The sequence below is a fragment of the Pieris napi genome, chromosome 22 (genome assembly GCF_905475465.1).
Source record: "Pieris napi chromosome 22, ilPieNapi1.2, whole genome shotgun sequence".
Taxonomy (NCBI): domain Eukaryota; kingdom Metazoa; phylum Arthropoda; class Insecta; order Lepidoptera; family Pieridae; genus Pieris; species Pieris napi.
Window position 1 is genome coordinate 5,312,798 of NC_062255.1, and position 24,457 is coordinate 5,337,254.

General features: G+C 35.8%; 2 protein-coding genes and 1 long non-coding RNA gene across 6 annotated transcripts; 1 reads left to right on the forward strand and 2 right to left on the reverse strand.

The window, feature by feature from the left end:
- The first annotated feature begins 551 nt into the window (after nt 1-551).
- LOC125060876 (2-hydroxyacyl-CoA lyase 1) lies at nt 552-19,233 on the forward strand. Of its 3 annotated transcripts, none has more exons than XM_047665989.1 (12): nt 552-570; nt 760-875; nt 963-1,104; nt 2,033-2,190; nt 8,116-8,262; nt 9,510-9,732; nt 10,717-10,877; nt 13,233-13,418; nt 16,433-16,618; nt 17,303-17,405; nt 18,208-18,340; nt 18,967-19,233. In XM_047665989.1, the coding sequence occupies exons 2-12, from the start codon at nt 828-830 to the stop codon at nt 19,184-19,186; spliced, it is 1,707 nt and encodes a 568-aa protein (XP_047521945.1). In that variant the 5' UTR covers nt 552-570; nt 760-827; the 3' UTR covers nt 19,187-19,233. The 3 variants fall into 3 exon arrangements, with proteins under 3 accessions (XP_047521945.1, XP_047521944.1, XP_047521943.1); XM_047665988.1 differs by lacking the exon at nt 552-570 and adding an exon at nt 640-658; XM_047665987.1 differs by lacking the exon at nt 552-570 and having other exon boundaries at nt 680-875.
- Nucleotides 15,053-16,249, reverse strand: LOC125060877. The gene is made up of 3 exons (XR_007118935.1): nt 16,023-16,249; nt 15,859-15,942; nt 15,053-15,786 (listed from the first exon to the last, which is right to left on the reverse strand). It is a non-coding gene; the product is annotated as an uncharacterized LOC125060877 (long non-coding RNA).
- A 1,404-nt stretch (nt 19,234-20,637) lies between the features above and the next one.
- LOC125060628 (DNA-binding protein RFXANK) lies at nt 20,638-24,197 on the reverse strand. Of its 2 annotated transcripts, none has more exons than XM_047665588.1 (5): nt 23,857-24,197; nt 23,561-23,774; nt 22,613-22,742; nt 21,412-21,559; nt 20,638-20,881 (listed from the first exon to the last, which is right to left on the reverse strand). In XM_047665588.1, exons 1-5 carry the CDS (start codon nt 24,077-24,079, stop codon nt 20,832-20,834), a joined length of 765 nt encoding a protein of 254 aa, XP_047521544.1. In that variant the 5' UTR covers nt 24,080-24,197; the 3' UTR covers nt 20,638-20,831. The 2 variants fall into 2 exon arrangements, with proteins under 2 accessions (XP_047521544.1, XP_047521545.1); XM_047665589.1 differs by having other exon boundaries at nt 23,561-23,753; nt 23,857-24,196.
- Between the last annotated feature and the right edge of the window lie 260 nt (nt 24,198-24,457).

Genomic DNA, 24,457 nt, shown 5'->3' on the forward strand with positions numbered 1-24,457 from the left:
CATAACCTACAAGTGATTAATCTGGTAAAAAAAGGTTCCTTATAAACTAATATTAAAAAGTCATAATTATCTATATATTGGAAAAATTAAATATCTATAGTATTTGCTCCTTCAAAATTTTGGTATCCAGCACTAATATTAACAAGTTTGTCTAATTATTATTGTAACATTAGCGTCAAGATAATTAAAATAATTTGTAAATATCATTTCTAAAGCGGCAGGCTTTTAACAGAAATGCCATGTCTCTCGTCACCGTCAAAACTGCTAGTGCCACTGTCTTGAGTCTTCTGTCATCGTTCATAGTCAATGTCAAAAACTTCATAAAGTCCGTCTCAAAGAAAAGGTCCTCTGAGAGTGGCGCTAGTTTCTACATGATTTCGTATTTTTCCTTAATATTCTTTAGTTCATTAAAAATCCGTCAACCATTTTTCGTCAGTCGGGTTATGTTGTGATCAAAAAAATTATATATAAAAATATCAAAACCTATGCGCTACAGAGAAAATCACGTATCATTATTAAGATCTACATAGTCTTAAGTCTTGAAATTATATATTTGGTCATTCCTCATTGGTAATGAATTTGTTATTTCATTTGTATCCTTATTTGCATAGGCTCAGGGTATAAAGTTTAGTGGTAGGACAGCTATAAAGTTCAGCAGGTTTTATTTTTACTTAGTTTATCTAAAATTGTTTATCGCTAAGTACATGACCACTGTACTTATAACTTGATAGTTTGATATTTTTATTATTATGTTTTTAGGACGTGTACTTCGCAGTACTCCAATAATACTTAGGAGATATAACGTTTCGCAAAAGTTTAATCAAAATATGGGTATTGATGGAAATAATATATTGGCTGAAAGCTTAAAGCGACAGGTGAGTATTTCCGCATAATTGTAATGTTCTGCACTTTGGACTTTAATGTTCAATCTTTCATCAAATGTTTAACAAATTACTTTTCAGGGAATAGAATATGTGTTTGGAATAGTTGGTATTCCAGTAATAGAAACATCCCTGGCATTTCAATCTGTTGGAATCAAATATGTAGGTATGCGGAATGAACAAGCAGCAGCTTATGCAGCCCAGGCCATTGGATATCTCACAGGTATTTTAGAATTTCATTTATTTTTTAAACACATTTTTTAAATAAAAGCATACTGGATGCTTTTATTTAAAAAATGTGCATGATATTATTATTTTCAATGTAATTACACAATTATCATAATCTCTGTAATTAACAAGATAATAGATACTAGATATATAATTTGATTAACATTTAATAATAATAGTGAAATTTTTGCAGGTAGATGATTAGCTATATAGCTAAAATTAAATAACAATATGATCTCTCTAATTTTATTGTACTTATTTAAAAATGTTAGATTAAAATTAATTTATTCACTTCAAGTAATTTATAGAGTCAAACATACTCTAGCTTAAGTTTTCCATGATTATCTCTGACATTTAAATAATACAAAATTATTATTACTTCATAAATATATTATGAAGTAACAAAAAAGTAATGATTTTTGTAACCAAATAAGTTGTATTTAGTAGCATAAATGACAAAAAATACAGAAAGAAATATTGCTATACAGTCTGTACTAAAGTTCAAATTCCATTGACACAATATTTTATTTGGGTTATAAGACACAGAAAGCTTATCACTGTGGTCACCTAACAGCTTTTACACATTGTTTTTACATCGAAAGCAGATTACTTAAATTAATGACGACTCATTGGTCTAGTGGTTAGTACCCCTGACTGCGAATCCATGGGTCCCGGGTTCGATCCCCGGCTGAGGCGGACATCGATGTGATGAGCATTTGGTGTTGTTCTTAGGTCTTGGGTGTTTAAATATGTATTTATATGTATATCCATTGCCTAGTACCCATAACACAAGCTTCACCAGCTTAGCATGGGACTAGGTCAATTGGTGTGAATTGTCTTTAAAAAAAAAAATGAAATAAATAAATCTTTTTCTTATTAGACAGAAAAATCAACAAACTTAATTGTAATTTAAATAACTTCAGGGAAGCCAGGAGTATGTCTTGCTGTATCGGGGCCAGGCCTTTTGCATTGCATTGGTGGAATGGCAAATGCTCAAGTGAATTGTTGGCCACTGTTGGTTATTGCTGGCTCTTGTCCTGAAGATCATGAAGGCATCGGGGGATTCCAGGAATGGCTGCAGGTAGGAGTTGTATAAAATGGGCAGGCTCACTTAATGTAAAATTTTGGGAGGGAGCTGGAAATAAATATTTATAATAGCAATATCCATAATGAATTATATATATTTTTCAGAGCAAAAATAACTATCTGTGCATAGATGTATTTTATGTGTTTCTTTCAAATTCTTTAAAACATTTGTACAAAATGTTTGGAATTTTTTATATAATTTACAAGACTGACATCAGATGTTTAAGAAATATATTATTCTACTCTTTTATATTGACCGTCAGTTACTTCTATAAAGTAGCGAATAAACAATTAATTTGATAAATACTTTCTGTCGGGGAGAAATAGTCAGAAGTCAAAAGTCAAAAATAATTTATTCATGTAGATAACACAATGTACACTTATGAACGTAAAAAAAATAAAAATACATTAAATGCTTCTCATTTTAAATTTACATAAATAGAATAATTTTGGGTAGTTACTCCGTCATTGTGTAATTACGTAATAATTAATTGCCTACGCAATGATAAGATGGAAATTAAAAAAAGGTTGCGTGTACTTAATTATGTACGCGCGTAAGAAGTTATACTTCTTTGGCTTTCTTTATTTTTTTAAATATTAAATAATAAATATTTAAAGTTAATAATTTAATAATATTTAATATTTAGTATATTATTCAATTATTAATTAATATTAATAATAAATATTATTATTATTTATTATTTCATTATATTATTCATTTTTTAATTCATTCAATTTAATAACTAGGTATGTTTCATAACCTTTTAACTAAGTAACAATAGGTCTTTGAAAAAGCATTGCTAAATTTCTTTGAAAAAATAATTAAAACTCCTTATCCTCCTCCGTCATTATGGTCATTCAAAATTCTTGGCATAGCTGCTAACTTCTCGCATATTCTATTTCTTTTTACTTGTAGATTGTCCTATTCCCATCTCGCTCGCGCACGCTCGGCGCCCGGTTGGTTTAAAAACTTCATACTGATAATTTTGTGTCACGGTGCGCGCGCATCGTAAAATTTCACTATCACCAATTTTTCATAACGCGCCTATTAAAGAAGTATAACTTCAAAAATATTTTATTTCAGAAATATTGTCCTAATCAGTAGATTAGATAAAAAGCTTAAATGTGATTATTTTTTACTACTATTACATAAACTGGTATTTGATTGAGGGTTCAAAACTTATAAAACAATAGTTAAGAATGCTTGCAACAAATCAAACAAAATTACACATTTTCGAATAAATTTTTTATATTAAAAAAATAGGTTAATTTAATTCCAATAGATAATACTTTCATTCATATATATTATTATCACTACATTTTTAATTTTCTAGGCCATTTTGTATTTTTTTATGTAAGGTAAAGTTTTTTTTTTAATTAATATGTAACGGGCGTTTTTGGCGTCGGGACGTGACGACCCCATCGCCCACTGGTGAAATAACCTGTGACAGAGGTTATTTCATCAGCGCAATCAGTCAACCCCTTCCTAGTGGGAGTGCCATGCTGTTGCCTTCGGGCTTCAGCCAAATGGGCAGGCACGACCGGGGCAGTACCACTGTCTCTTAGAAAACCGGCGTGAAGTGATGCAATAGGTTCGCCTTATTGTACTCGCGTTTCGTGCGGTGAGAGAGACTCCCGCCCATCCCCCCCCCCCCCCCCATATGAAATATGAAGGTGCAGAAAAAAGAGAATCTACCCCAGGGGGGTACCACACGCGCTCGCGGTGGAGAATCCCCCTCTGGGCGTCCAACACCGGGACACTCAGCACCCGGTGGTGGACGCACAGGCTGCCCTTCGTATTCTGGGGGGGGCAATTCTGCGCTGAACATCAAAAACAGTTATCGTTCTCGGGGCAAACGGAGCAACTCAACAAAGGCACCCCCGTCCACGCTCGCCGTGGACTTCACAAATGTTAGGGGGCTCAATTCCAATATCAACGCAGTCCACTACCATTTAGAGACTGCGAAGCCGGCCTTGCTCTTTCTTACCGAGACTCAGATTTCCTCCCCGGCTGATACTTCCTACCAGGGGTACAAATTGGAACATTCATTTGTGCCGCGGGCGGGAGTTTGCGTGTACGTCAGAGAGGATATCTGTTCTCGTCGCCTCGGGACGCTTGAAGGAAGGGACCTATCCAACCTCTGGCTGCGCGTAGACTGCGATGACCATCCGCGATTCTACGCATGCCTGTATAGGTCCCATAGCGGAAATACCGAAACTGACCGACTCATTGAGCACATCCAAATGGCTACAGATTCCTTGCTCGAAAGGGTTGCTCCTACCGCTGAAATCGTGATACTTGGCGATTTTAACGCCCACCATGCCGATTGGCTCGGCTCTGAAACCACCGATCACGCGGGAAGATCCTTTCACGACTTTGCTTTAGCATACGACCTGACACAAATGGTCCCTGCGATTACGCGAATACCAGATGTGGATGGTCATAAACCCTCTTTGTTGGACCTTCTGCTGACTTCACATCCGGAGAACTATCAAGTCTCTGTTGACCCGCCATTGGGTTCATCAGATCATTGTGTGGTCCGGAGTACTGTGCCATCTACGCGCCCTTCACGGCCCCGCTTTATGGGTTGTCGCCGTATTTGGCACTATAAGTCAGCAGATTGGGACGGGATGCGGTCTTTCTTTGCGTCCTACCCTTGGGGGCCTATGTGCTTTTCGCCGGAAGCTCCAGATTCCGTCGCCGCCTCTGTCGCCGAAGTGGTTCTGCAGGGCATGGAACTCTTTATTCCGTTTTCTGCGGTGCCGATCGGTGGCAAGTCTCAGCCCTGGTTTAAACGATCTTGCAAGGTGGCCTCGCGTCGGAAGCGAGAATGCTTTAAAGCATGGGCGGAAGCGGCGAAATCTCGTGATGCCAATACCAGCGAACTTAAAACAGCATATAACTCAGCCTCCAGGTCCTTCAAACGGGAAATCACTAAGGCAAAGTCAGAGCACATCGCCAGATTTGGCGAGAGATTGGCCCAACTCCCATCAGGGACTCGAGCCTTCTGGTCTCTCGCCAAAGCTGTCCAAGGGAATTTTTGTCAGCCCGCCATTCCGCCACTGCACAGGGAGGATGACTCTCTGGCCCACACTGCGAAGGAGAAGGCCGATCTTTTGGGCTGTCTCTTCGCGTCCAACTCGACTTTGGATGACCGAGGGAGATCACCACCGACCATTTCGCGGTGTGATTCTTCGATGCCGGAAATCACATTCCGGCAACGTGCTATCCGCAAAGCACAATCTTCCTTGGACATTCATAAGTCGAGCGGGCCGGATGGTATCCCCCCAATTGTGCTGCGTACTTGTGCTCCTGAGTTGGCTCCGGTCTTAACGCGCCTTTTCCGGTACCTGTACTCGCTCGGCACTGTCCCGAAGTGCTGGAAGACCGCTTCGATACATCCGATCCCAAAAAAAGGCGATCGCTCTGATCCGTCCAACTATCGCCCAATAGCTATAACCTCCTTGTTCTCCAAAATAATGGAAACCATTATTAATAGCCAGCTCTTGAGGTATCTCGAGGGCCACCAGTTGATTAGCGATTCTCAGTACGGCTTTCGTCGTGGTCGCTCAGCTGGTGACCTCCTTGTATACCTTACCCATAGGTGGGCAGAGGCAATTGAGTCCAAGGGGGAGGCGCTGGCGGTAAGTTTGGACATAGCGAAAGCCTTCGATCGGGTGTGGCACAGAGCACTGCTCTCGAAGCTTCCAGCCTATGGGCTACCCGAGAAATTATGCGATTGGATCTCCAGCTTTCTGGCCGATCGGAGCATCAAGGTCGTCATCGACGGAGCATGTTCCGACCTTAAACCCGTGAACGCTGGGGTCCCACAAGGCTGTGTTCTATCCCCGACCCTATTTCTTCTGCATATCAATGATATGTTGCAACTTAGCAACATTCATTGCTATGCGGATGACAGCACTGGGGATACTTTTTACACTGGCCGGGCAGGTATTTCTCGGGCAGTTGTCGATGAGTACCGGAACAACCTTGTGTCTGAAGTCGAAACTCTACTACGTGGAGTCTCAGACTGGGGCAGACTAAACCTAGTCCAATTTAACCCCAAGAAGACACAAGTTTGCGCGTTTTCCGCTAAAAAAACACCCTTTGTCGCTACTCCTCTTTTCGAAAACACTCTTCTTAAAGCCACAGCCAGCATTGGAATACTTGGCGTTGACATATCGAACGACGTTCAGTTTCGCGGTCACTTGGAGGGAAAGGCTAAATTAGCCTCCAAAAAGCTTGGTGTGCTCAGCAAGGCGAGGCGGTACTTTACTCCGGGCCACCGCATGCAACTATATAAAGCGCAAATTCGGCCCCACATGGAGTACTGCTCTCACCTCTGGGCGGGGGCTCCCCAGTACCAGCTCCTTCCACTTGACCGTATACAACGCAGAGCGGTTCGAATCGTCGACGACCAATCCCTCTCCGAGCGGCTTGATCCTTTGGCGTTGCGTAGAGATGTGGGGTCACTCTGCATCTTCTATCGCATTTACTATGGAGAGTGTTCAGAGGAGTTGTTCGGATTAATACCTGCAGCTGAATTTCATCATCGGACGTCGAGACAGAATACGAAATTCCACCCGTATCACCTCGACGTCCGCCGTTCCACAACTGAGCGTTTTTCAAGGCAGTTTTTGCCGCGCACCACCACTATGTGGAACCAGCTGCCCACTGAAGTATTTCCGAACCAATTCGACTTAGGGTCCTTCAAGAAAAGAGCGTACCAATTCTTAAAAGGCCGGCAACGCACTCGCGAGCCCTCTGGCATTGAGAGTGTCCATGGGCGGCGGTATCACTTTACATCAGGTGAGCCTCCTGCCCGTTTGCCCCCCGTTATATATAAAAAAAAAAAAAAAACGGTTGATTAAGTAAATGTTTCACCATAAATTCAGTTTAGTTTATTTAGTATAAAACTACGTATTTATATTTACAATTTTATGCATCTACCAACATGTATGTGGATTTCTATGGTAAAATTTGAACTATAAATTTCTAAAACAAACTCAGTTGATAATACTGAAAATTCAAAACAGGATAGAAATTCATATCACAAATATTCACTAGAGAAACGCATGTTTGCAACACAAATCAGAGTAAATCCAAAAGTTTCAACAGCACCAGGTGTACCGCATGCGCTGTGATGTGATTTTTGGCGCCATTCGCACTAGTTATACATAATATCGTGATTCCGTCGTGTAGTGTTTAATCCTAATTGATAATTCGAATGTTTATTTTTAAAAATAACAGTTATAGTTGTGATCATATAATAGAGCATGAATAAAATAGATAAGTACTCAAACAACTAGACCATTGACAAACTATGTTTTGTTTTATTGTTGCGTCATATATTATGAATGAACTAAAAGTTGGTGCCTCAAAACCACAGTACGAATTTTAAATTATAAACTAAAGACTTAAAAACAAAACAATTAATCCAAAAAAACATTACAACAAAGAATAAAAACGTAATAATTTTATAATCTGTCAACTAATTTAATTATACAAAAAATTCTCGTTAATGCTTTTCCCACTTATTGTTGTGTACAAAAATTATAAAATAAAATAAAATATGTTTATTATGGAACATAAGATACATGTATCACTTATTCCACGTCATTAAATTTGAATTTGTAGGCAACTCTACTCATCGGCAAAGAAGACAGAGGGTGTAGGCCGAGAGAAAAAGCCGGCGTAAAAAACTCTCGGTACTCTTTTAAAACAGCAAATCATCAAACAACACTTATTTAAAACAAATATCGCAAATTAATTAGAAGTAGCCTGTCTAGCACTAGTCCCAGGCCCTTTTATCAACTAGATAATCGTTGACTTTATAGTAAGCCTTTTTACACAGCTTTTCTTTAATACATTTGTATATTTATGATACCTAAACCTAATTCCGCTTAAATATTGTAATAGGTGGAATCTAGCCGTCTTTATTGCAAATACGCGGTGAGACCTCCATCACCGAAGCTGATTCCTTTACACGTCGAAAGAGCTGTTCGGAGCGCTTGTGCTGGCCGACCGGGTGTCGCATATCTCGATATGCCGGCTACTCTACTAACGGTAAGCTTCTAGAAAATAAAAAAATGTGTGCGTGTACTAGGTGTACACACGTAAGAAGTGAAACTTCTTTATGACCTTATTTTTCGAAAAATGATCTACTATATGCAACTTTACAGAAATTGGTTAAATAATGTTAAATTAGATAAAGTTTAACAAAAGGCTTTTATTATCATAGACATGAATACAAATACATTTATTTTATTTTAACTTATTACTGTACTACTATGTAGTACTAAGATTATTACAGAATTTCATTAATTGTAATAGAATTATTAGTATTACTATCATTGTTATCGTTATTATATATTTTTGTTACTAATGGCTTCGAATCTCTTCGGATCAACCGTGGTAGGGACAAGAAAAAGATGGCGCGTAACCGAAAAATGTGACAAATGTGTGTAAATTTTTTTCCAACGCCGATAAAGAAGTTTGACTTCAAAAAGCAACATTGCGCGTAACCTGCTACACAATTTCTCCCATACGTCGATAAAGAAGTTTCACTTCAAAAGATGGTGCGTAACGGTAAAATGTGACGCGTAAGGAAAAAATGTTACACTAAATTTTTTTCCAACCCCGATAAAGAAGTTTCACTTCAATTATTCATTTCCTTAACACGGGTCATAAACTACGCATTAATAGATATGTCATGGGATTTGGGCTCGCGCAAGGTTAAATAATTTTCTATGTTCAGATAACTATTACGTCATAGCACGACAGTAACGTGTGAGACCGTATAAAACGTGGTTTTTAAAAGCGTTTTGGTGTAAAAACTTGTAAATAATCAAAAATTTATCAAAAATAAATTATTACAAACATTGATTTTTATAAGTGACATGATACATTGATTTGGATTTGTGCGACGCCATTATACATAGAGAAGCATTTTTGACGACGCATTGGTCTAGTGGTTAGTACCCCTGACTGCGAATTCATGGGTCCCGGGTTCGATCCCCGGCTGAGACGAACATCGATGTGATGAGCATTTGGTGTTGTGCTTAGGTCTTGGGTGTTTAAATATGTATTTATATGTCTATCTATCTATAATATGTATGTATATCCGTTGCCTAGTACCCATAACACAAGCTTCACCAGCTTAGCATGCGACTCGGTCAATTGGTGTAAATTGTCTTAAAAAAAAAAATTGGCGGGTAAAATTCTGAATGTTAATAGCCAAAAACAGTAAGTATATCCTGTACATTATTTTATACTCACTAATAAATAATCTAAATTAATTTGTTGAATTTCAGGCAGAGGTGGATGAAGATAAAGTACCGTTGGACTTCTATAACGCCGGCCCGTTGACTCTTGCGCATCCCGACCCTAGTTTAGTGGATCGCGCTGCGGAGGTACTATCGAAGGCAGAGCGTCCTCTGGTGATTGTAGGTAAAGGAGCGGCTTATGGAAGAGCAGAGGAGCCTATACGGAAGTTGGTGGAGAATACAAAAATGCCCTTCCTGCCTACGCCTATGGGTAAGAGTTTTTTTATGACAGCCTTTCACCCTCTCACTCATTGATATGAGTTACTCATGTTATGATAGCCTAAAAAGAAGTCAGAGATCTCACGTTAAATCACAATCTACTAGACTCCACTGAATACTCATCAGAGTACAATCAGTACTGTCATGCATTCCCAGAACCGGTGTCCAAAGGCAAGCTGGTCGAGGACCCCCCTCGGGATATTTTCGCTGCTCTGATTGGTCGTAACAATAAAAGTGATACATATTTATTTTCAACACAAATATAGAGTAATTACATTTTTTGAATGTTTATTTTTTATTATTATTATCATTACCTACAGAGTAATAATAATTAAAAATGAATGAAGAGAAAATTAAAACAAATTTTAAAAGTTTGGTCCCTGTAGCAGTGTAATTAAATGCTGGCAGAATTTCCTCGCTTTATTGCGATAACTAGTGCAAGCTAATTAAAAATTTAAGTAAGCACCTGGTAGATAGTACCGGTAACCCCAGAGCGGGTGCTTTCCTCGCTCAACGAATAACTATCGCAATACAGCGAAGAAATACTGCCACTGTTAAAGGTACACTGCCACAGGGACCAAACTTTTAAAATTTGTTTTAATTTTTTATCATTATAGCTATAATAGTAGGTTAAGAAAATTGTAAATATTGTATATTTCATTGTTATGATTACTAATAAAAATAAAGCAATAATATGTATATCATTAATAATAATAATTCAATTCTTGGGATTCCTATTACTCGATATCACTCCTTTATATTGGTTTACACATTTTATTGCTAAGAAATGAACCTTTGATCTTGTGTATTTGTTTCGTTTGACGTAAATACATATTTGTGTGTAAAACAGATTTAAGAAAAAAGAAACCCAGTGTCGCGCTCCGAATTTTTGACAATTCGACGAGTATTAATTAAGACTGAATCTCATCCTGACACAAGATTTAAAAAGCTGACCACTATCGGTATGTATTTTAAGGTAAGGGCGTGGTACCAGATGAGTCGCCATACTGTGTGTCGACTGCGCGTACGCAGGCCTTGCTCAAGGCAGATGTGGTACTTCTCCTTGGGGCTAGACTTAACTGGATGCTTCATTTTGGTCAAGTGCCACGATTCGCGCCGGATGTCAAAATTATTCAGGTTTGTTTTTTTTTAATTTATCTTTTTTTTACACGCTTTATATTAGCTTCACCTGTATGTATGTATGTATGTAAGCGACTCCTTCAGACTCGATTTTGACCCACTTTTAACGAACGGATTTAATTCAAACTTTGCGCACCTGTCAAAGATCGATGATAATGACAATAATCCGAAAAAAAATGAAAAAGATAAAAAAAATTTAACTAAAAAATAAATAATAGTTAAAAAAAACTATTAAACGCGCTTTTAAAGCACATCAAACTAAAAAGTGAAAAATAATTCGCTCTAATAGGCGCTCTGTGCCATATTTTTCGTCTATCGAGCAACCCACGCTTTTTCACAATAAAACCAGTATTTTTTGTTCATTACCATTTTCAGCCTAAATTAGGAATTATTTTTCACTTTTTAGTTTGATGTGCTTTAAAAGCGTGTTTTTTAGTTTTTTTAAACTATTATTTATTTACAGTAAAATAATAGTACACAGAATGAATACACATGAATATAATTGAGGACCTGCCTTCAGCGTGAGGCTGATATACCTGAGGTCGTAGGTTCGAACGGCTTTGCACCAATGTGCGCATTTAACACTCGGTCGTACGGTGATGGAAAACTTCATGACGGCATGGTCAGGCACAGAAGGGTCACTTATGTCCCTGTAAGAAAAAACAAATGATCACGAAACAAATTTAGAAATTTGAGGCCCAGATCTAAAAGGTAGCGCCACTGGATTTTAATGAGTGTCATGTCTTAAATCCAAAAAAGAATGACATATGTCAGACAAAAGGCTGATCACGTACTGTCTTATTGGAAAAACAAATGACCATGATACAGATACAGAAATCTGAGGCCCAGATCTTAGAGGTAGGGTCACTGGATTTTAATAAGTGTCATGTCTTAAATCCAAAAAAGAATGACATATGTCAGACAAAAGGCTGATCACGTACTGTCTTATTGGAAAAACAAATGACCATGATACAGATACAGAAATCTGAGGCCCAGATCTTAGAGGTAGGGTCACTGGATTTTAATAAGTGTCATGTCTTAAATCCAAAAAAGAATGACATATGTCAGACAAAAGGCTGATCACGTACTGTCTTATTGGAAAAACAAATGACCATGATACAGATACAGAAATCTGAGGCCCAGATCTTAGAGGTAGGGTCACTGGATTTTAATAAGTGTCATGTCTTAAATCCAAAAAAGAATGACATATGTCAGACAAAAGGCTGATCACGTACTGTCTTATTGGAAAAACAAATGACCATGAAACAGATATAGAAATCTGAGGACCTAAAAGGTTGTAGCGCCACTGGATTTTTTATTCAAGATATGTCTGAATCACTATGAAATGTGTGTTTCAATAATCCTTTTTTGTCTGATGAAACAAGTTTTTCCTAAATCCGACCCAGGCGCTCTTATAGTCGTGATATTCTTATTTCCTAGACTTTGGCCCGTATTCCAAAACGTGAATGAAACGATTGTAAGGATGTTACCGTATAAAAATTTATTCCTTGAAACATTCATCCAAATTTACAAGACACTACAAATACACAAATAATTTTAAAAAAATTCAAAGACCAATCAATCAAAATACGTTTATTCAGTTTAGATGCGTCATAGGGCATGCTTATGTATGTCAAAAACGATTACAAATTTCGCGAAAGAGCAAGACTACGCCATCCGTTAGCAAAACTGTGAGGCCTTGTTCTGAGAAGAACGGGCAAGAAACTCAACAAGTTTTACCCTCCCTCTACATTACAATTATTCAAAGGAAAATATCATAAAACACAACGTCATTAAAGTTACATAAGTAAAAAAATCTGTTCTGTGATTTACCACATTCACCATTACACCTCATTTTGCCAGGCCTCCTTCAACCATTTTCATAGGGTTTGATTGTTTTCTGATAGATCATATCGCCGGTGTACGCTATTACTTGATCAAAGTCCATTGAAAACCTTCCCGTATTCGGAACGGGTCCAGTTTCACAACTGTCAAAAAAATGGAGTTCGCCATTTTTGTCCTATGGTTAAGTTCTTATAAGAGCAGTGTTGGCCTAGTGGCTTCAGCGTACGACTCTCATACCTGAGGTCGTAGGTTCGATCCCCGTGCACCAATGGACTTTCTATGTGCGCATTTAACATTTGCTCGAACGGTGAAGGAAAACATCGTGAGGAAACCGACATGTCTTAGACCCAAAAAGTCGACGGCGTGTGTCAGGCACTGCAGGCTCATCACCTACTTGCCTATTAAATTTAAAAATGATCATGAAACAGATTTAGAAATCTGAGGCCAAGATCTAAAGAGGTAGCGCCAATGATTTCTTTTTTTTTTAATTTCTTATAACAATTTCAGGTGGACATATCACCAGAGGAATTCCACAATAGTGTAAAGTCTGAAGTCGCTGTACATTCCGATATAAAACCGTTCGTAGATGCGCTCGCGCAGAAACTTGCAAATAAGAAGTTTTCTCTACAGCCAAGTGGTGGCTGGTGGCAGGCACTTAAGGAGAAACAGAAGAAGAATACTGAATTTGTCGAGGTAAGAACATTCCCATTCAAAATTGCACTCTTTCGTCTCTTTCTCTCAAATTGTATTTGAGACGTGATGAAGAGAGATAGACTAGTTACGGTGCCTTTGCACTGATTTATTTTTTTATAAAATACGTAAAGCAAAGATGAATCGAAAAAATGTGACGTAGTTTTTCAAAATGTTTGAGATTCTAAATAAATAATAATATACAATTTTAAGAAAACATAATTGCATATATAACAAAGTCATTGAGCGCACTGCTTTTGCTACTTCCGTGTTGCGCGTGCGCACACATGGATTGGATGAGACCAGCTATGGCAGCTTCGTATCGATAGACGATAAAATTTGTGTATATTATTAAATTTATCCAAAATCCATCTAACTATTAATTTTTTATTTGAACCACAAAATTCGGTCAAACACGTGTTAAAGCGTCTGCACACGGCCCTTAAATCATTGGCGATATCGGGACAATGGTGGTGGGGATGAAATCTTAGTTCGAATCGGCAGTAGCAGTAGGGTTGTTAATAAAATTGGGAAACGATTTGCTTACACATGAGGCGATCTAGGGTGCTCCCCTCCACTACCCCGATATTGCCTTCGATGGTGCCATCCCTATATTTAGAATAGATAAAGCTACAGTTTCCTAAAAAAGCGGTGCCGTTAACTAACAGCCGTCATTTTACAGTTGTTAATAACGGCCGTCTTTATGGTGGACAAGCTGTGGTTTCCTAGAAAGTAGTGCGACCGTATTTTTGAAGTGTTATAATAATTTCGTTCCACAAAGTTTGCATCATCTGAGCTTGTCTGTACTCTTTGGAATTGACATTGTACAAAGCTTCATGATTTTTAACAAAATCGATTAATTGATCATCATTTTCGCTCGTCCAAGTCATTGTATTAATTAAATATGCGCACCGCTACACGCAAAAAACGATGTACTAGTGCTTATCACCGCTATGATGGCCGTCATGCAAGTGACAGCACCGCTATTTGACGTTACGGTGACACTCAACGTTCTCTAGAAAACCTACTACGTTGTTATTTATAGTCAACGTATGGGTGACGTCACCCAACGTTACATTACGGCCGTTAGTTAACGGCACCGCTTTTCTGGGAAACCGTAGCTTAAAAAAAAAGGGTGCGTGTACTTATGTACGCGCGTAAGAAGTTATATTTCTTTGGCATTATTAAAAATAGTTTTTGATTGCATGCAAATAATTAATTACAATTAAATAATCAAAGACTGGAAAAGGAGTAATTATAGTCAATAAAGTTCAGTTTACATTTGAAAAATTTAATTAATAAATATTTATTATTATTCTCTCACATTAACGGTCTTACTAATAAAGATTTGTGCACATCGTATAAGCCTGTTATAAGAAAAATGTTACTAATAATTCCTGAATTGACAAGGTTGATGTATACTGCTGTTATATCAAGTGTCTGGTTTGTATGAAGACTTGTACATTGCTTATACAACGCAGAGGCCTAGTTTAACGGGTGTATAAGACAAAAATTGCGTAATTTTATCTGATTTCGCGTTTGACAGCATTTTTTGACTGTTTAGTTCAAGGAAAGATTTAAGTTAGTAGGTATTTGTGTTTGTTGAAAATAGATTTTATAGATCAAATGGCAGATTTAGATAATATTGATATGCAGCTAATACATACGATTGAAGATTTGCCGCCTCCAAGGAAAGTCTAAACATACCAAACTCGGTGCAATCCGTTATTACTTTCGCATGGCGATTTCAAAACAAAATACCGCTTTTCAAAGAAGTATGTTATGAAGATCTGTGACATAGTGCGAGCTGATGTCGAAAAGAGTACTAGAGGTGGAGGGTTTTCGATTTAGGTGTCTTCTTCATGGCTTCTCAGTGTCATTAGAAAATGCCAAATTATATATAGTAGCACTGGCAATCCTCCACAATATTGCTATTGATATCAAAGAAGACCTGGATGTTACGTATGATGACACTGAGAATGCTCCAGAAGAACCTAGGCCAACCTAGACGCCCCCAAGCAATCTGGCTGGACAAGCTGCTAGAGCTGCTTTTATTGAAACATATTTTTAAGGCTGTTTTATTTACATAGGTGTGGATAGTTAAGGACTTGAAATAAATAAAAAGTTATATTTCATTTAAAACAGGGGTTTTATATTTTTTATAAGTATATAATTATTTATTTAATTGCTGCTGTAACAATTTGAGCCTTAGAAGATGCTTCTGTCTAGCCCTTTCGTGAGCTTCGGCAAGTTGCTTCTGTTTGAGCTCATGTGTTTCAGCCATCTGCCTTTGTTTTGTTTCGTGCTCTTCCTGGAAACACCGGAACACTACCGTGTTACGGAGTTTGGCACTTTCCACTATTTGAGATGCCTAAAAAATTTAAGTATGATCGTTGAGGGGTTTTGAATGAAAAAGTCCTTTCTCTATCACATTGATACTAACCTCTTCTAACTTTTGTACTGCAGAACGCGGCTTTTTATGTAAAATTCTAGTCCTCTTTGTCTGAGGTTTTGGAGTTTCTATTAGCTGAAAATAATAAAATGTTATTAGTATATTAAGTAAATGTGTATATAATTGCTTTGGTTGATAAAATAAATACAACTTACATTAGAATTATGAGTTGTATCAGAATTATTAAATCAAACGTCAATCAAACACGGCGGGTTGCCAGGGTAACAATAAATAAGGGTCGTTTTGTTATTCAACCAATACACATCGATTATTGGTCAAAGAGGTGTTTATGCCCTGTACAAGCTCTATTCACTGAATTACTATCACCTTGTCATAACGCATGTATAGTGATTTTTTATTAGTAAGACCGTAAGTGTATAAATTCTATTATTATTCGAATGTTGTTTTTAAATTATGTCCAATGCCGTAGCTTCTTCCGTGGGCAACTTCATTCTGTTAATTTTGTGTCACGGTGCGCGCGCATCGTAAAATTTCATTTAACGCGCCTAAAGAAGTTTAACTTTAAAAACGTGTTAATAAAAACACTTAAAAAAATTATATCCAGGCTCAAGCAAACGACAAATCACTTCCGTTGAACTACTACGCCGTATTCAAGACTGTGCAGGCGCATATACCTAAAGATTCTCTCATAGTGAGTGAAGGAGCGAACACTATGGATATCGGGAGAGGGATGCTCCTGAATAATCTCCCGAGACATCGGCTGGATGCCGGCACTTTTGGCACTATGGGGGTAAGGTGTTTCCAAGCTTATTTCATATTTAATAATAATAATAAATAATAAAAACTTTATGACAAAAGGGTTGTGACTGAATTCATATATCGCTATTACACGTTTAAAACAGTTTAAAAAAAAGATAATAATAAAAAATAATGTAGTGTTACAAATTAAGCGAATGAGTGAGTGTGTGAATGAAATTGAAATAAAATGTGTCACTTGTTGTCAATTATTAGGTTCGTTCAGAAATTTGTCTGTTTTTTTTAAACTACTTTAGAAATAAGGTTTTAACAAACAAACATATTTTTACAAAAATATATATAATAACTAGTAGACCGGCCAAGCGTTGCTGTGGCTAAGGTTTTAGTTATATTACATAGTAGCAAACTATTCAAGGGAAATGGTAGGAGAACACCAGTCATGGGGACCACCATGCTTTTTTGGTGATAATGCCATTACTTTCAACACTGCGCCATCGGTTAGAATTGTGACTGTCATATATAAAATAATTTGTATTAATAATTTGTAATAAATTGAGATGTCAGCTATCCTATCTTTTAAGTTGGATCAAACTGCACACGGTGTGCAAATTTGATTGAAATCGGTTCGGTAGTTTAGGAGTCCATAGCGGACAAACAACGTGACATGTAATTTATATATATTAAGATAGTGATTGATATTAATTTGGTTTTTCTTAAGGTGGGTCCGGGCTTCGCAGTGGCAGCGGCCATGTGGTGTCGGGACCACGCACCTAACAAACGCGTAGTTTGCGTCGAAGGGGACTCCGCGTTTGGATTTTCAGGTATATTCAAAGTTCACCAAACTATTTGGATCAATTACTGTTTTTTATAAGCTTTATTATAGGTCGGTTATCGAAAGCTGGCGCGTTCACAGTACTCACACTAATGCAATTTCACTATACAGTATGTTTAAAAATATTACTTTTTTGCCAAGCTATATATTTTAGTCTACTCTGGTTTTAGTAAGGTTGGGTGGGTTGTAAATAAATAAAAATGTGTAAAATATATATAAATATTATGTGCATACGAGGGTGGATCCAAAAGTTCTAAGCCCGACCAAGAACGTATAAGAGTAGTTTGTGTAAATAATTTTTCATTTTTCGACATAAGCTCCATCTAGCTCAACACACTTCACTTTTACTTCACTAACTATTCTTTCAATACTCCTCTTAGAAACCCCAGTCGCATCTGATGTCAAATTAAATATAACATTTTTCCATTAAACTGTTTTTATTAAGATGCTTAAAATAATTAAAAACATTGTGCACCATTTCACGAGATTGCCCTGGTAATGTTTGAAAAAAGATCTACATGTATAAAATAATAATAATATCAAACAGTAAAGATCAACATAAACAGTAGCAAAAGAAAAACAATAACTGTCTCTTTTATACTCATAAGCTTGACCGAGCGCGAGAGAGACGGACAGTTTTTTCATGATGTATTTGTGATTGTATTTCAGTTTGACATCACGTCTCGCGCTTATTTACAGACACTACACATGTAGAAAGTGTAAATGTGTTGAAGCCGCCAGCTTTAGATAACATACCTATACTCGACACTGCTATATAATTGTCATTTCAGGTATGGAAATCGAAACGATGTTCCGTTACAAACTGCCTGTCATTATCGTTATTGTTAACAATAACGGAATATACAGCGGATTTGATAAAGAAATGATGCAGGATATACAGGGGAGCGGTGATATCGCACAGTGGTAATTATTTTTATTATTTATAGTACAATAACTTATACTTTTGAATCTTATCATTGGTCTTAGATCCATATGATCTGTATCTTAAGTCATTGTCAAGTCTTAAACGCTGTCAAGTGTCATACTTCATACAGAAATAATGGTTTGACAGCTCGTGAAACTAGGTTTTATTATGACGTTCTAGAACGTAGGGTCTAAGTAAATTTGTTTGAAGTCAGAAAAACATATAGTTAGTTTCCACCCCAATAATATAAACTTTTTTAAACGATGTATGTATGTAGTAAAAACAATAATATGTATATTATAATCTCAGAAATTACTGAACCAATTTAATGGATTGTTCTGTAAATTGGAATTATCTCGATAACTACTTATCTACTCTATTTTGTGAAATTTGTGAACACACACACACTTCATAGAACATGTACTTAAAAGCTTAAATAATCACACTAAAATGATACCTAATTCCAACTTTACCTCATTTGTTGAGTCGATTAAAAATAAACCTCAGATCTGGATTGGCTAGTTCAATTCATCCTTTTTAATTAAGTTAATTTACAATAATATTAATGAATATAATAAATGACACCTATTTTGACGAGATTGGATAAATAACTGTTTATTCTCAGCACGCCACCAACCTCTCTATCCAGCGAAGTGAGATATGAAAAAATGATGGAATTGTTTGGTTTTTCTGGACATCTCTGCCGCACCACTCAAGAGATTGAGGCCGCCCTTAAGGAAGCCGTCAAAGTGACAGATAGGCCCAGTATTATTAATATTCTAATCAATCCACAGGCGAACAGAAAACCGCAGACATTTAATTGGCTTACTGAATCCAAATTGTAAATTTTTAATTCGATTAAAAATTTAATCGAAGTTGCCGTTAGAAAAAAGTATGAATGAAAGTATGATTGTCAATATGTCTTACATTACACTGGTTTACGGCTTACTGGTTATCAACCAACATCGACCCAGAAGTCCTTGTTTAAATTCTGTGAAAATAGTTGTTTTGAGTAAGGGAGCGTTCAAGTATTACGTCACGCAATTTTTGGACCCCCCCGATGTAACGCGCCGTAACGTTTTTTTGTACCCAAGTATAGTAAAACGTTTCGTGACCACCTAGTGACTCATTATACCATAAGTTACCATTATGTGCTGTAAAGTACTGGAAAGTCGAATATAATATTAAAAATAACGCGTAATTCAATCCCCGCCCCGCATCGTTTTACAAAAGGACCCCCCTCCCCAAAATTCGTTACGTAATACTTGAACGCTCCCTAAGGCGCAGAAGGCTGATGTTACTTCTCTATAACAAAACATGTTACCCCATTGAGCGATAAAAGATAAAATTTAAACACTAACAAATAATATCAAAATGGGACCAATTTTAGAGTATATATTTTTGGTTTTATTGAACATTGAATACAATGAGGAGTAGGGTTACTTATAAGGAATGTTACTGGTCATAAAAGTTTCACAAGTCGAAAAAAGGGTGCGTGTTCTTATGTACGCGCGTAAGAAGTTACTTATACTTATACTTCTTTGGCATTATTAAAAATAGTTTTTGATTGCATGCAAATAATTAATTACAATTAAATAATCAAAGACTGGAAAAGGAGTCATTATAGTCAATAAAGTTTAGTTTACATTTGAAAAATTAAATAAATAAATATTTATTGTTATTCTCTTACATTAAGTGTAACATAAATTCTATTATTATTCGAAATGTTGTTTTTAAATTATGTCCAATGCCGTAGCATCTTCCTTGGGCAACTTCATTCTGTTAATTTTGTGTCACGGTGCGCGCGCATTTAAAATTTCACTCTCATAAATTTTTCATAACGCGTCTAAAGAAGTAAAACTTCAAAAGGTTTGATGTAAAATATGATCCAAAGCGCACTTAGACTGTTCAACTAATTTTACTTACATTCGGTGTTTTAGAAAACATTTCCGTTCATATCGAAAAATATCGTAACCATGTTAACAATATATTATTCAATCCAATTAAGCCGATTTGGTATATAAAAAGTAAATTAAAGACTTGCATATACCATTATTTTAATTTCCTAAGTGTGTTCTACAATTGCCAATCGACCAAAGCTATTTTTTTTATTAATATAATGGTTAAATGGTGCTAATTATGTAATATTTTTAAATACATATCTAAATTTATGGAATATCCTCGACTCCGAAAAAAATTACTAAACCACACTTCTGAGTCATTAAATAGTTAGGAGTGGAAAATTATCCATAAACTTAGATATATTTTGGTTTGGGTATAAATAAAACACAAGGTGTAGGTTTAAGGATAACTTTTATATTGTCTGTCTATTGAGTCGTTTTACATCACGTTTGTATATGTTGAACTTAAAATTATATAAATATATTATTTGTTATAAACTAAATCCCTGTATTTTCATTAACTTCACTGTAAGCAAATGAATCGGCTGTGATTGTATGATCCAAAGCAAACTGAATTTATTATCTCCTCTTAAACTTTGCTGAGGCAGCCAATCAAGAAGTTTTCTATCACAGTTTGTGCTGAAACAATAAACTAATTAATTTCATGATTTCTTTAAGCGGTGTTAAGAATAATTCTTGAGATTTTCATGATGCTAAAAAAGTTAATAATAAAAATATAAATCAATCTAAAAGCAATATTTAACTAAAGCACTGATCATTATCTTTAATTACAGCACACAATTTGTCAGAGAGTAAATAATAATTTAGTTAAAATATTTAGTCTTAGGGGATTAAGGATCCCGATATTAATAAACCTATTTTTTTACAAGACCATTTCTATCTGAATAACTTCCAATTGTTAAGGATAGTTCTTTACTATAGATAAAGGCTTAAAAATTAATTGCAATGTTACTACAATAAACTAAATCACTGATCCGTCACGTTTTATCAGAGCATTAACACAATTTATCAGATATAGTTTGGTTAAAAAGAGAAAGAGCAAGGGTTGTTGTGAGATAAAATAGTTCTACTCTATTAATTTTGTTCCAATTTCAGAATCAATTATTATTGGACATCATTGAGATTTTACAGAAATAAATTCTACTTACCTAATTTGCAATTATTTGTTGTAGTTAAAGTATAAGCATCTTGATCATAGTCATTGGTTAGGGTGAGGTCAGCTCCGTGGATGAGGAGTTCATTGCAGGTGTAAGGGAAATCAGCAGCGGCTGCGTACATTAGAGCTGTGCTACCAGACTGAAATTATAGAGTATTTAAGGCAACATTTAACACAATAAAATAAATATGAGCTATAAATTATCTGTTTTTAATTTCAAGAGAACACAAGGTAACAAATACATAATTATTTTATTTTAGGATCTATAATAAGTATATTTGCAAAGAAACTGCAAAGTTGAAACTTGGTGGTTCAGGACTCGGAGGCATTCTCTGCATTCAAAATTTGGTGGTCCTCTAATGGTTTCTATTTTTCGTATAGATATATATATAATATATATATACTTGAACAGCAAAGGCAAACATTTTGTACCAAACTTGTATTAGAACTAAGAAATGTATCTTAGTATTTAAGAAATGTGTTCACACTTAAAACTTGGGGTTTACAGAATTTCACAAGTCATTTTCATATCTCAGATTAACAATATTTAAAAGAAATAAAGTGTATAAAAAATATAAAATGTATTTAAAAATTAACCACCACATTTAATTCCACCTTTACTATTTTGCCAAACCTGGAGAGGTTATGGAATCACAAAATATATCCAAAATAGCTCTTTATAAGATTAACACCATTATTAAGAAATGTTTTGCCAATTTATATTAAAGAAGACATATTAGCAGACCGGGCAAGTGTTGCTGTGGCTAAGGTTTTTGTTATATTACATAGTAGCAAACTATTCAAGGGAAACGGTAGGAGAACACCAGCCATGGGGACCACCCTGCTTTTTTGGTGGTTATGCCATTAAATTGTAGCTTATGTGAAACGTTGGTACTTTCAACACAGCACCATCTGTTAGAATTGTAACTATCAAATAATAAACAAATATTTTGCAATAAAATAATATTGCGGGTATAAATTGAGATGTAAGCTATCCTATCTTTTAAGTTGGATCAAACTACACATGGTGTGCAAATTTGATTGATATTGGTTTGGTAGTTTAGGAGTCCATCGAGGACAAACAATGTGACACGTAATTTATACATATTTAAGATAAAGATCTTGTAGAAGCATGGGTCAAAACATCTATATTTAAAATATAACATTGTACATTAAAATTTTGTGGCCCTTACATCATCCTGTATGTCAGCATCAGCTCCTTCACTCAAGAGAAATTTGACAACCTCATGATGTCCACCAGCCGCCGCCAGATGTAATGCTGTCTCACCTTCAGGGCCCCGCATGTTAACATTAGCACCACACCTGAAAATACATAAGATGCTACAATGAAATTCTGTCAATTACATAGGTAGATGCTAATTAGACTTATCATACCATACAAACAAATTTGTATTTTGTTATTTATTTATTTATAGGCAAGTGAGTATTAAATAATTCTTATACTTTTACTCCCAAAAACAAACAATTGTTTTACTAGGAATCAAATAGGGATCTATGGTTCTAAGTCAAAGTACAAAAAAAATGTATATACAATTGTGGTCAAGGTGTATATTACAAAATAGTAAATTAATAACCTGTTGCCTATACATACAAGTTTTAAAATAAGTATGTTTCCCTCTAAATCTATTTTTTAATCATATAATATCAATATAAACCAACAATTTAAATTCACTAAAGAATAAATATGTATTATAATAATAATAAACAAATTTATTATAACTCATAGTTTTATAAACCTTAAAGGTAACATTTATTCTCTAGTAATATGAATGCTTGAAAACCAAAATAATTTTAGAAAAATGCATATCATACTCAAAATAAATTAAGGTTAAAATAATTAAATAAGCAAGGCTAATCAATGTTTAGAGTTTATTATACAATGAAGTTAGTTAATTTGCATACAATAACAAATTCCACATCATATACCTTTTACCTTTGTGTTTAATAATCATGTTCATAATATAAAAACATTGACACATTTGGTGCCTTGACTGGCTCTTTCTTAAAATAAAAGAACAATTACAGTAAAACAAAAGATGATATTCACAAATATTATAAGATTTCAATTTAAAAGTGAAAACAATAGACAAAGAAATTACAAAGAACAAAGGGTTACTTACCAAACAAGGTCCTGGCAACTATTTAATTGTCCATAGCTAGCGGCCCAGTGCAGGGCGGTGAGGCCATGCTCGTCCGTGGTATCGACATATTGCTCCAGCTTCACGTCCTCACGGGATATCTCGCCGCGGCCAGCCTTCGCGTGAAAGCTACAATCGGGCTGAGGCAGCTCCGGAACTCGCGCCTGCGTGTTACCTACAATGACGACCTTGAACACTTCACAACTTATTCAAATCCTTCGAAATAGATAATCGATAGTAATGTCTAATACGCTAGAATAAGACAGATATAAGTTCACCTCTCTGTAAATTGGTAAGCGCAGTACACTGTACTGATTTGTACGGCGTAAATGCACTCTTTCTGACTCCATTCAAATTGGGCGCCCATCGTTGATATCCACCGCTGCCACCTTTGCTACTATCTTCACTACCAGAATCAAATTCAAATTTAATGGTTTCCATGCTCTCTTGTTTGATATCGATATTTTTTTCTTCATTTTTAACACAAACACCTTCTTCCATTGCTGCTTATCAAAGGAACAAAGTTAATTGAAAAATACAATATACACTCTAATTAATTATAATAATTTTTACGAAACGTCTACACAAGTCACAGTTCCAAAAAACAAACAATGAAACATATATACAACTGACAATTGACATTCACGGAGTACGGACCACAGCCGATAAAATCTCTATCTCCAGAGACTCCAATCACAACCCCAATTGCCTATGAAGTATGATGGTGTCGATAGTGTAGTAACGATCGATAAATGTATAGCTTTATAAAGATATACTTTTGTTAAGGCTGTGTAAGGCACAATCAACAAAATGTATTAATATTTCCTTCCCATAGATAGATGCTATAAGATCTATAGGTAGTTTGATTAGGTACAATCA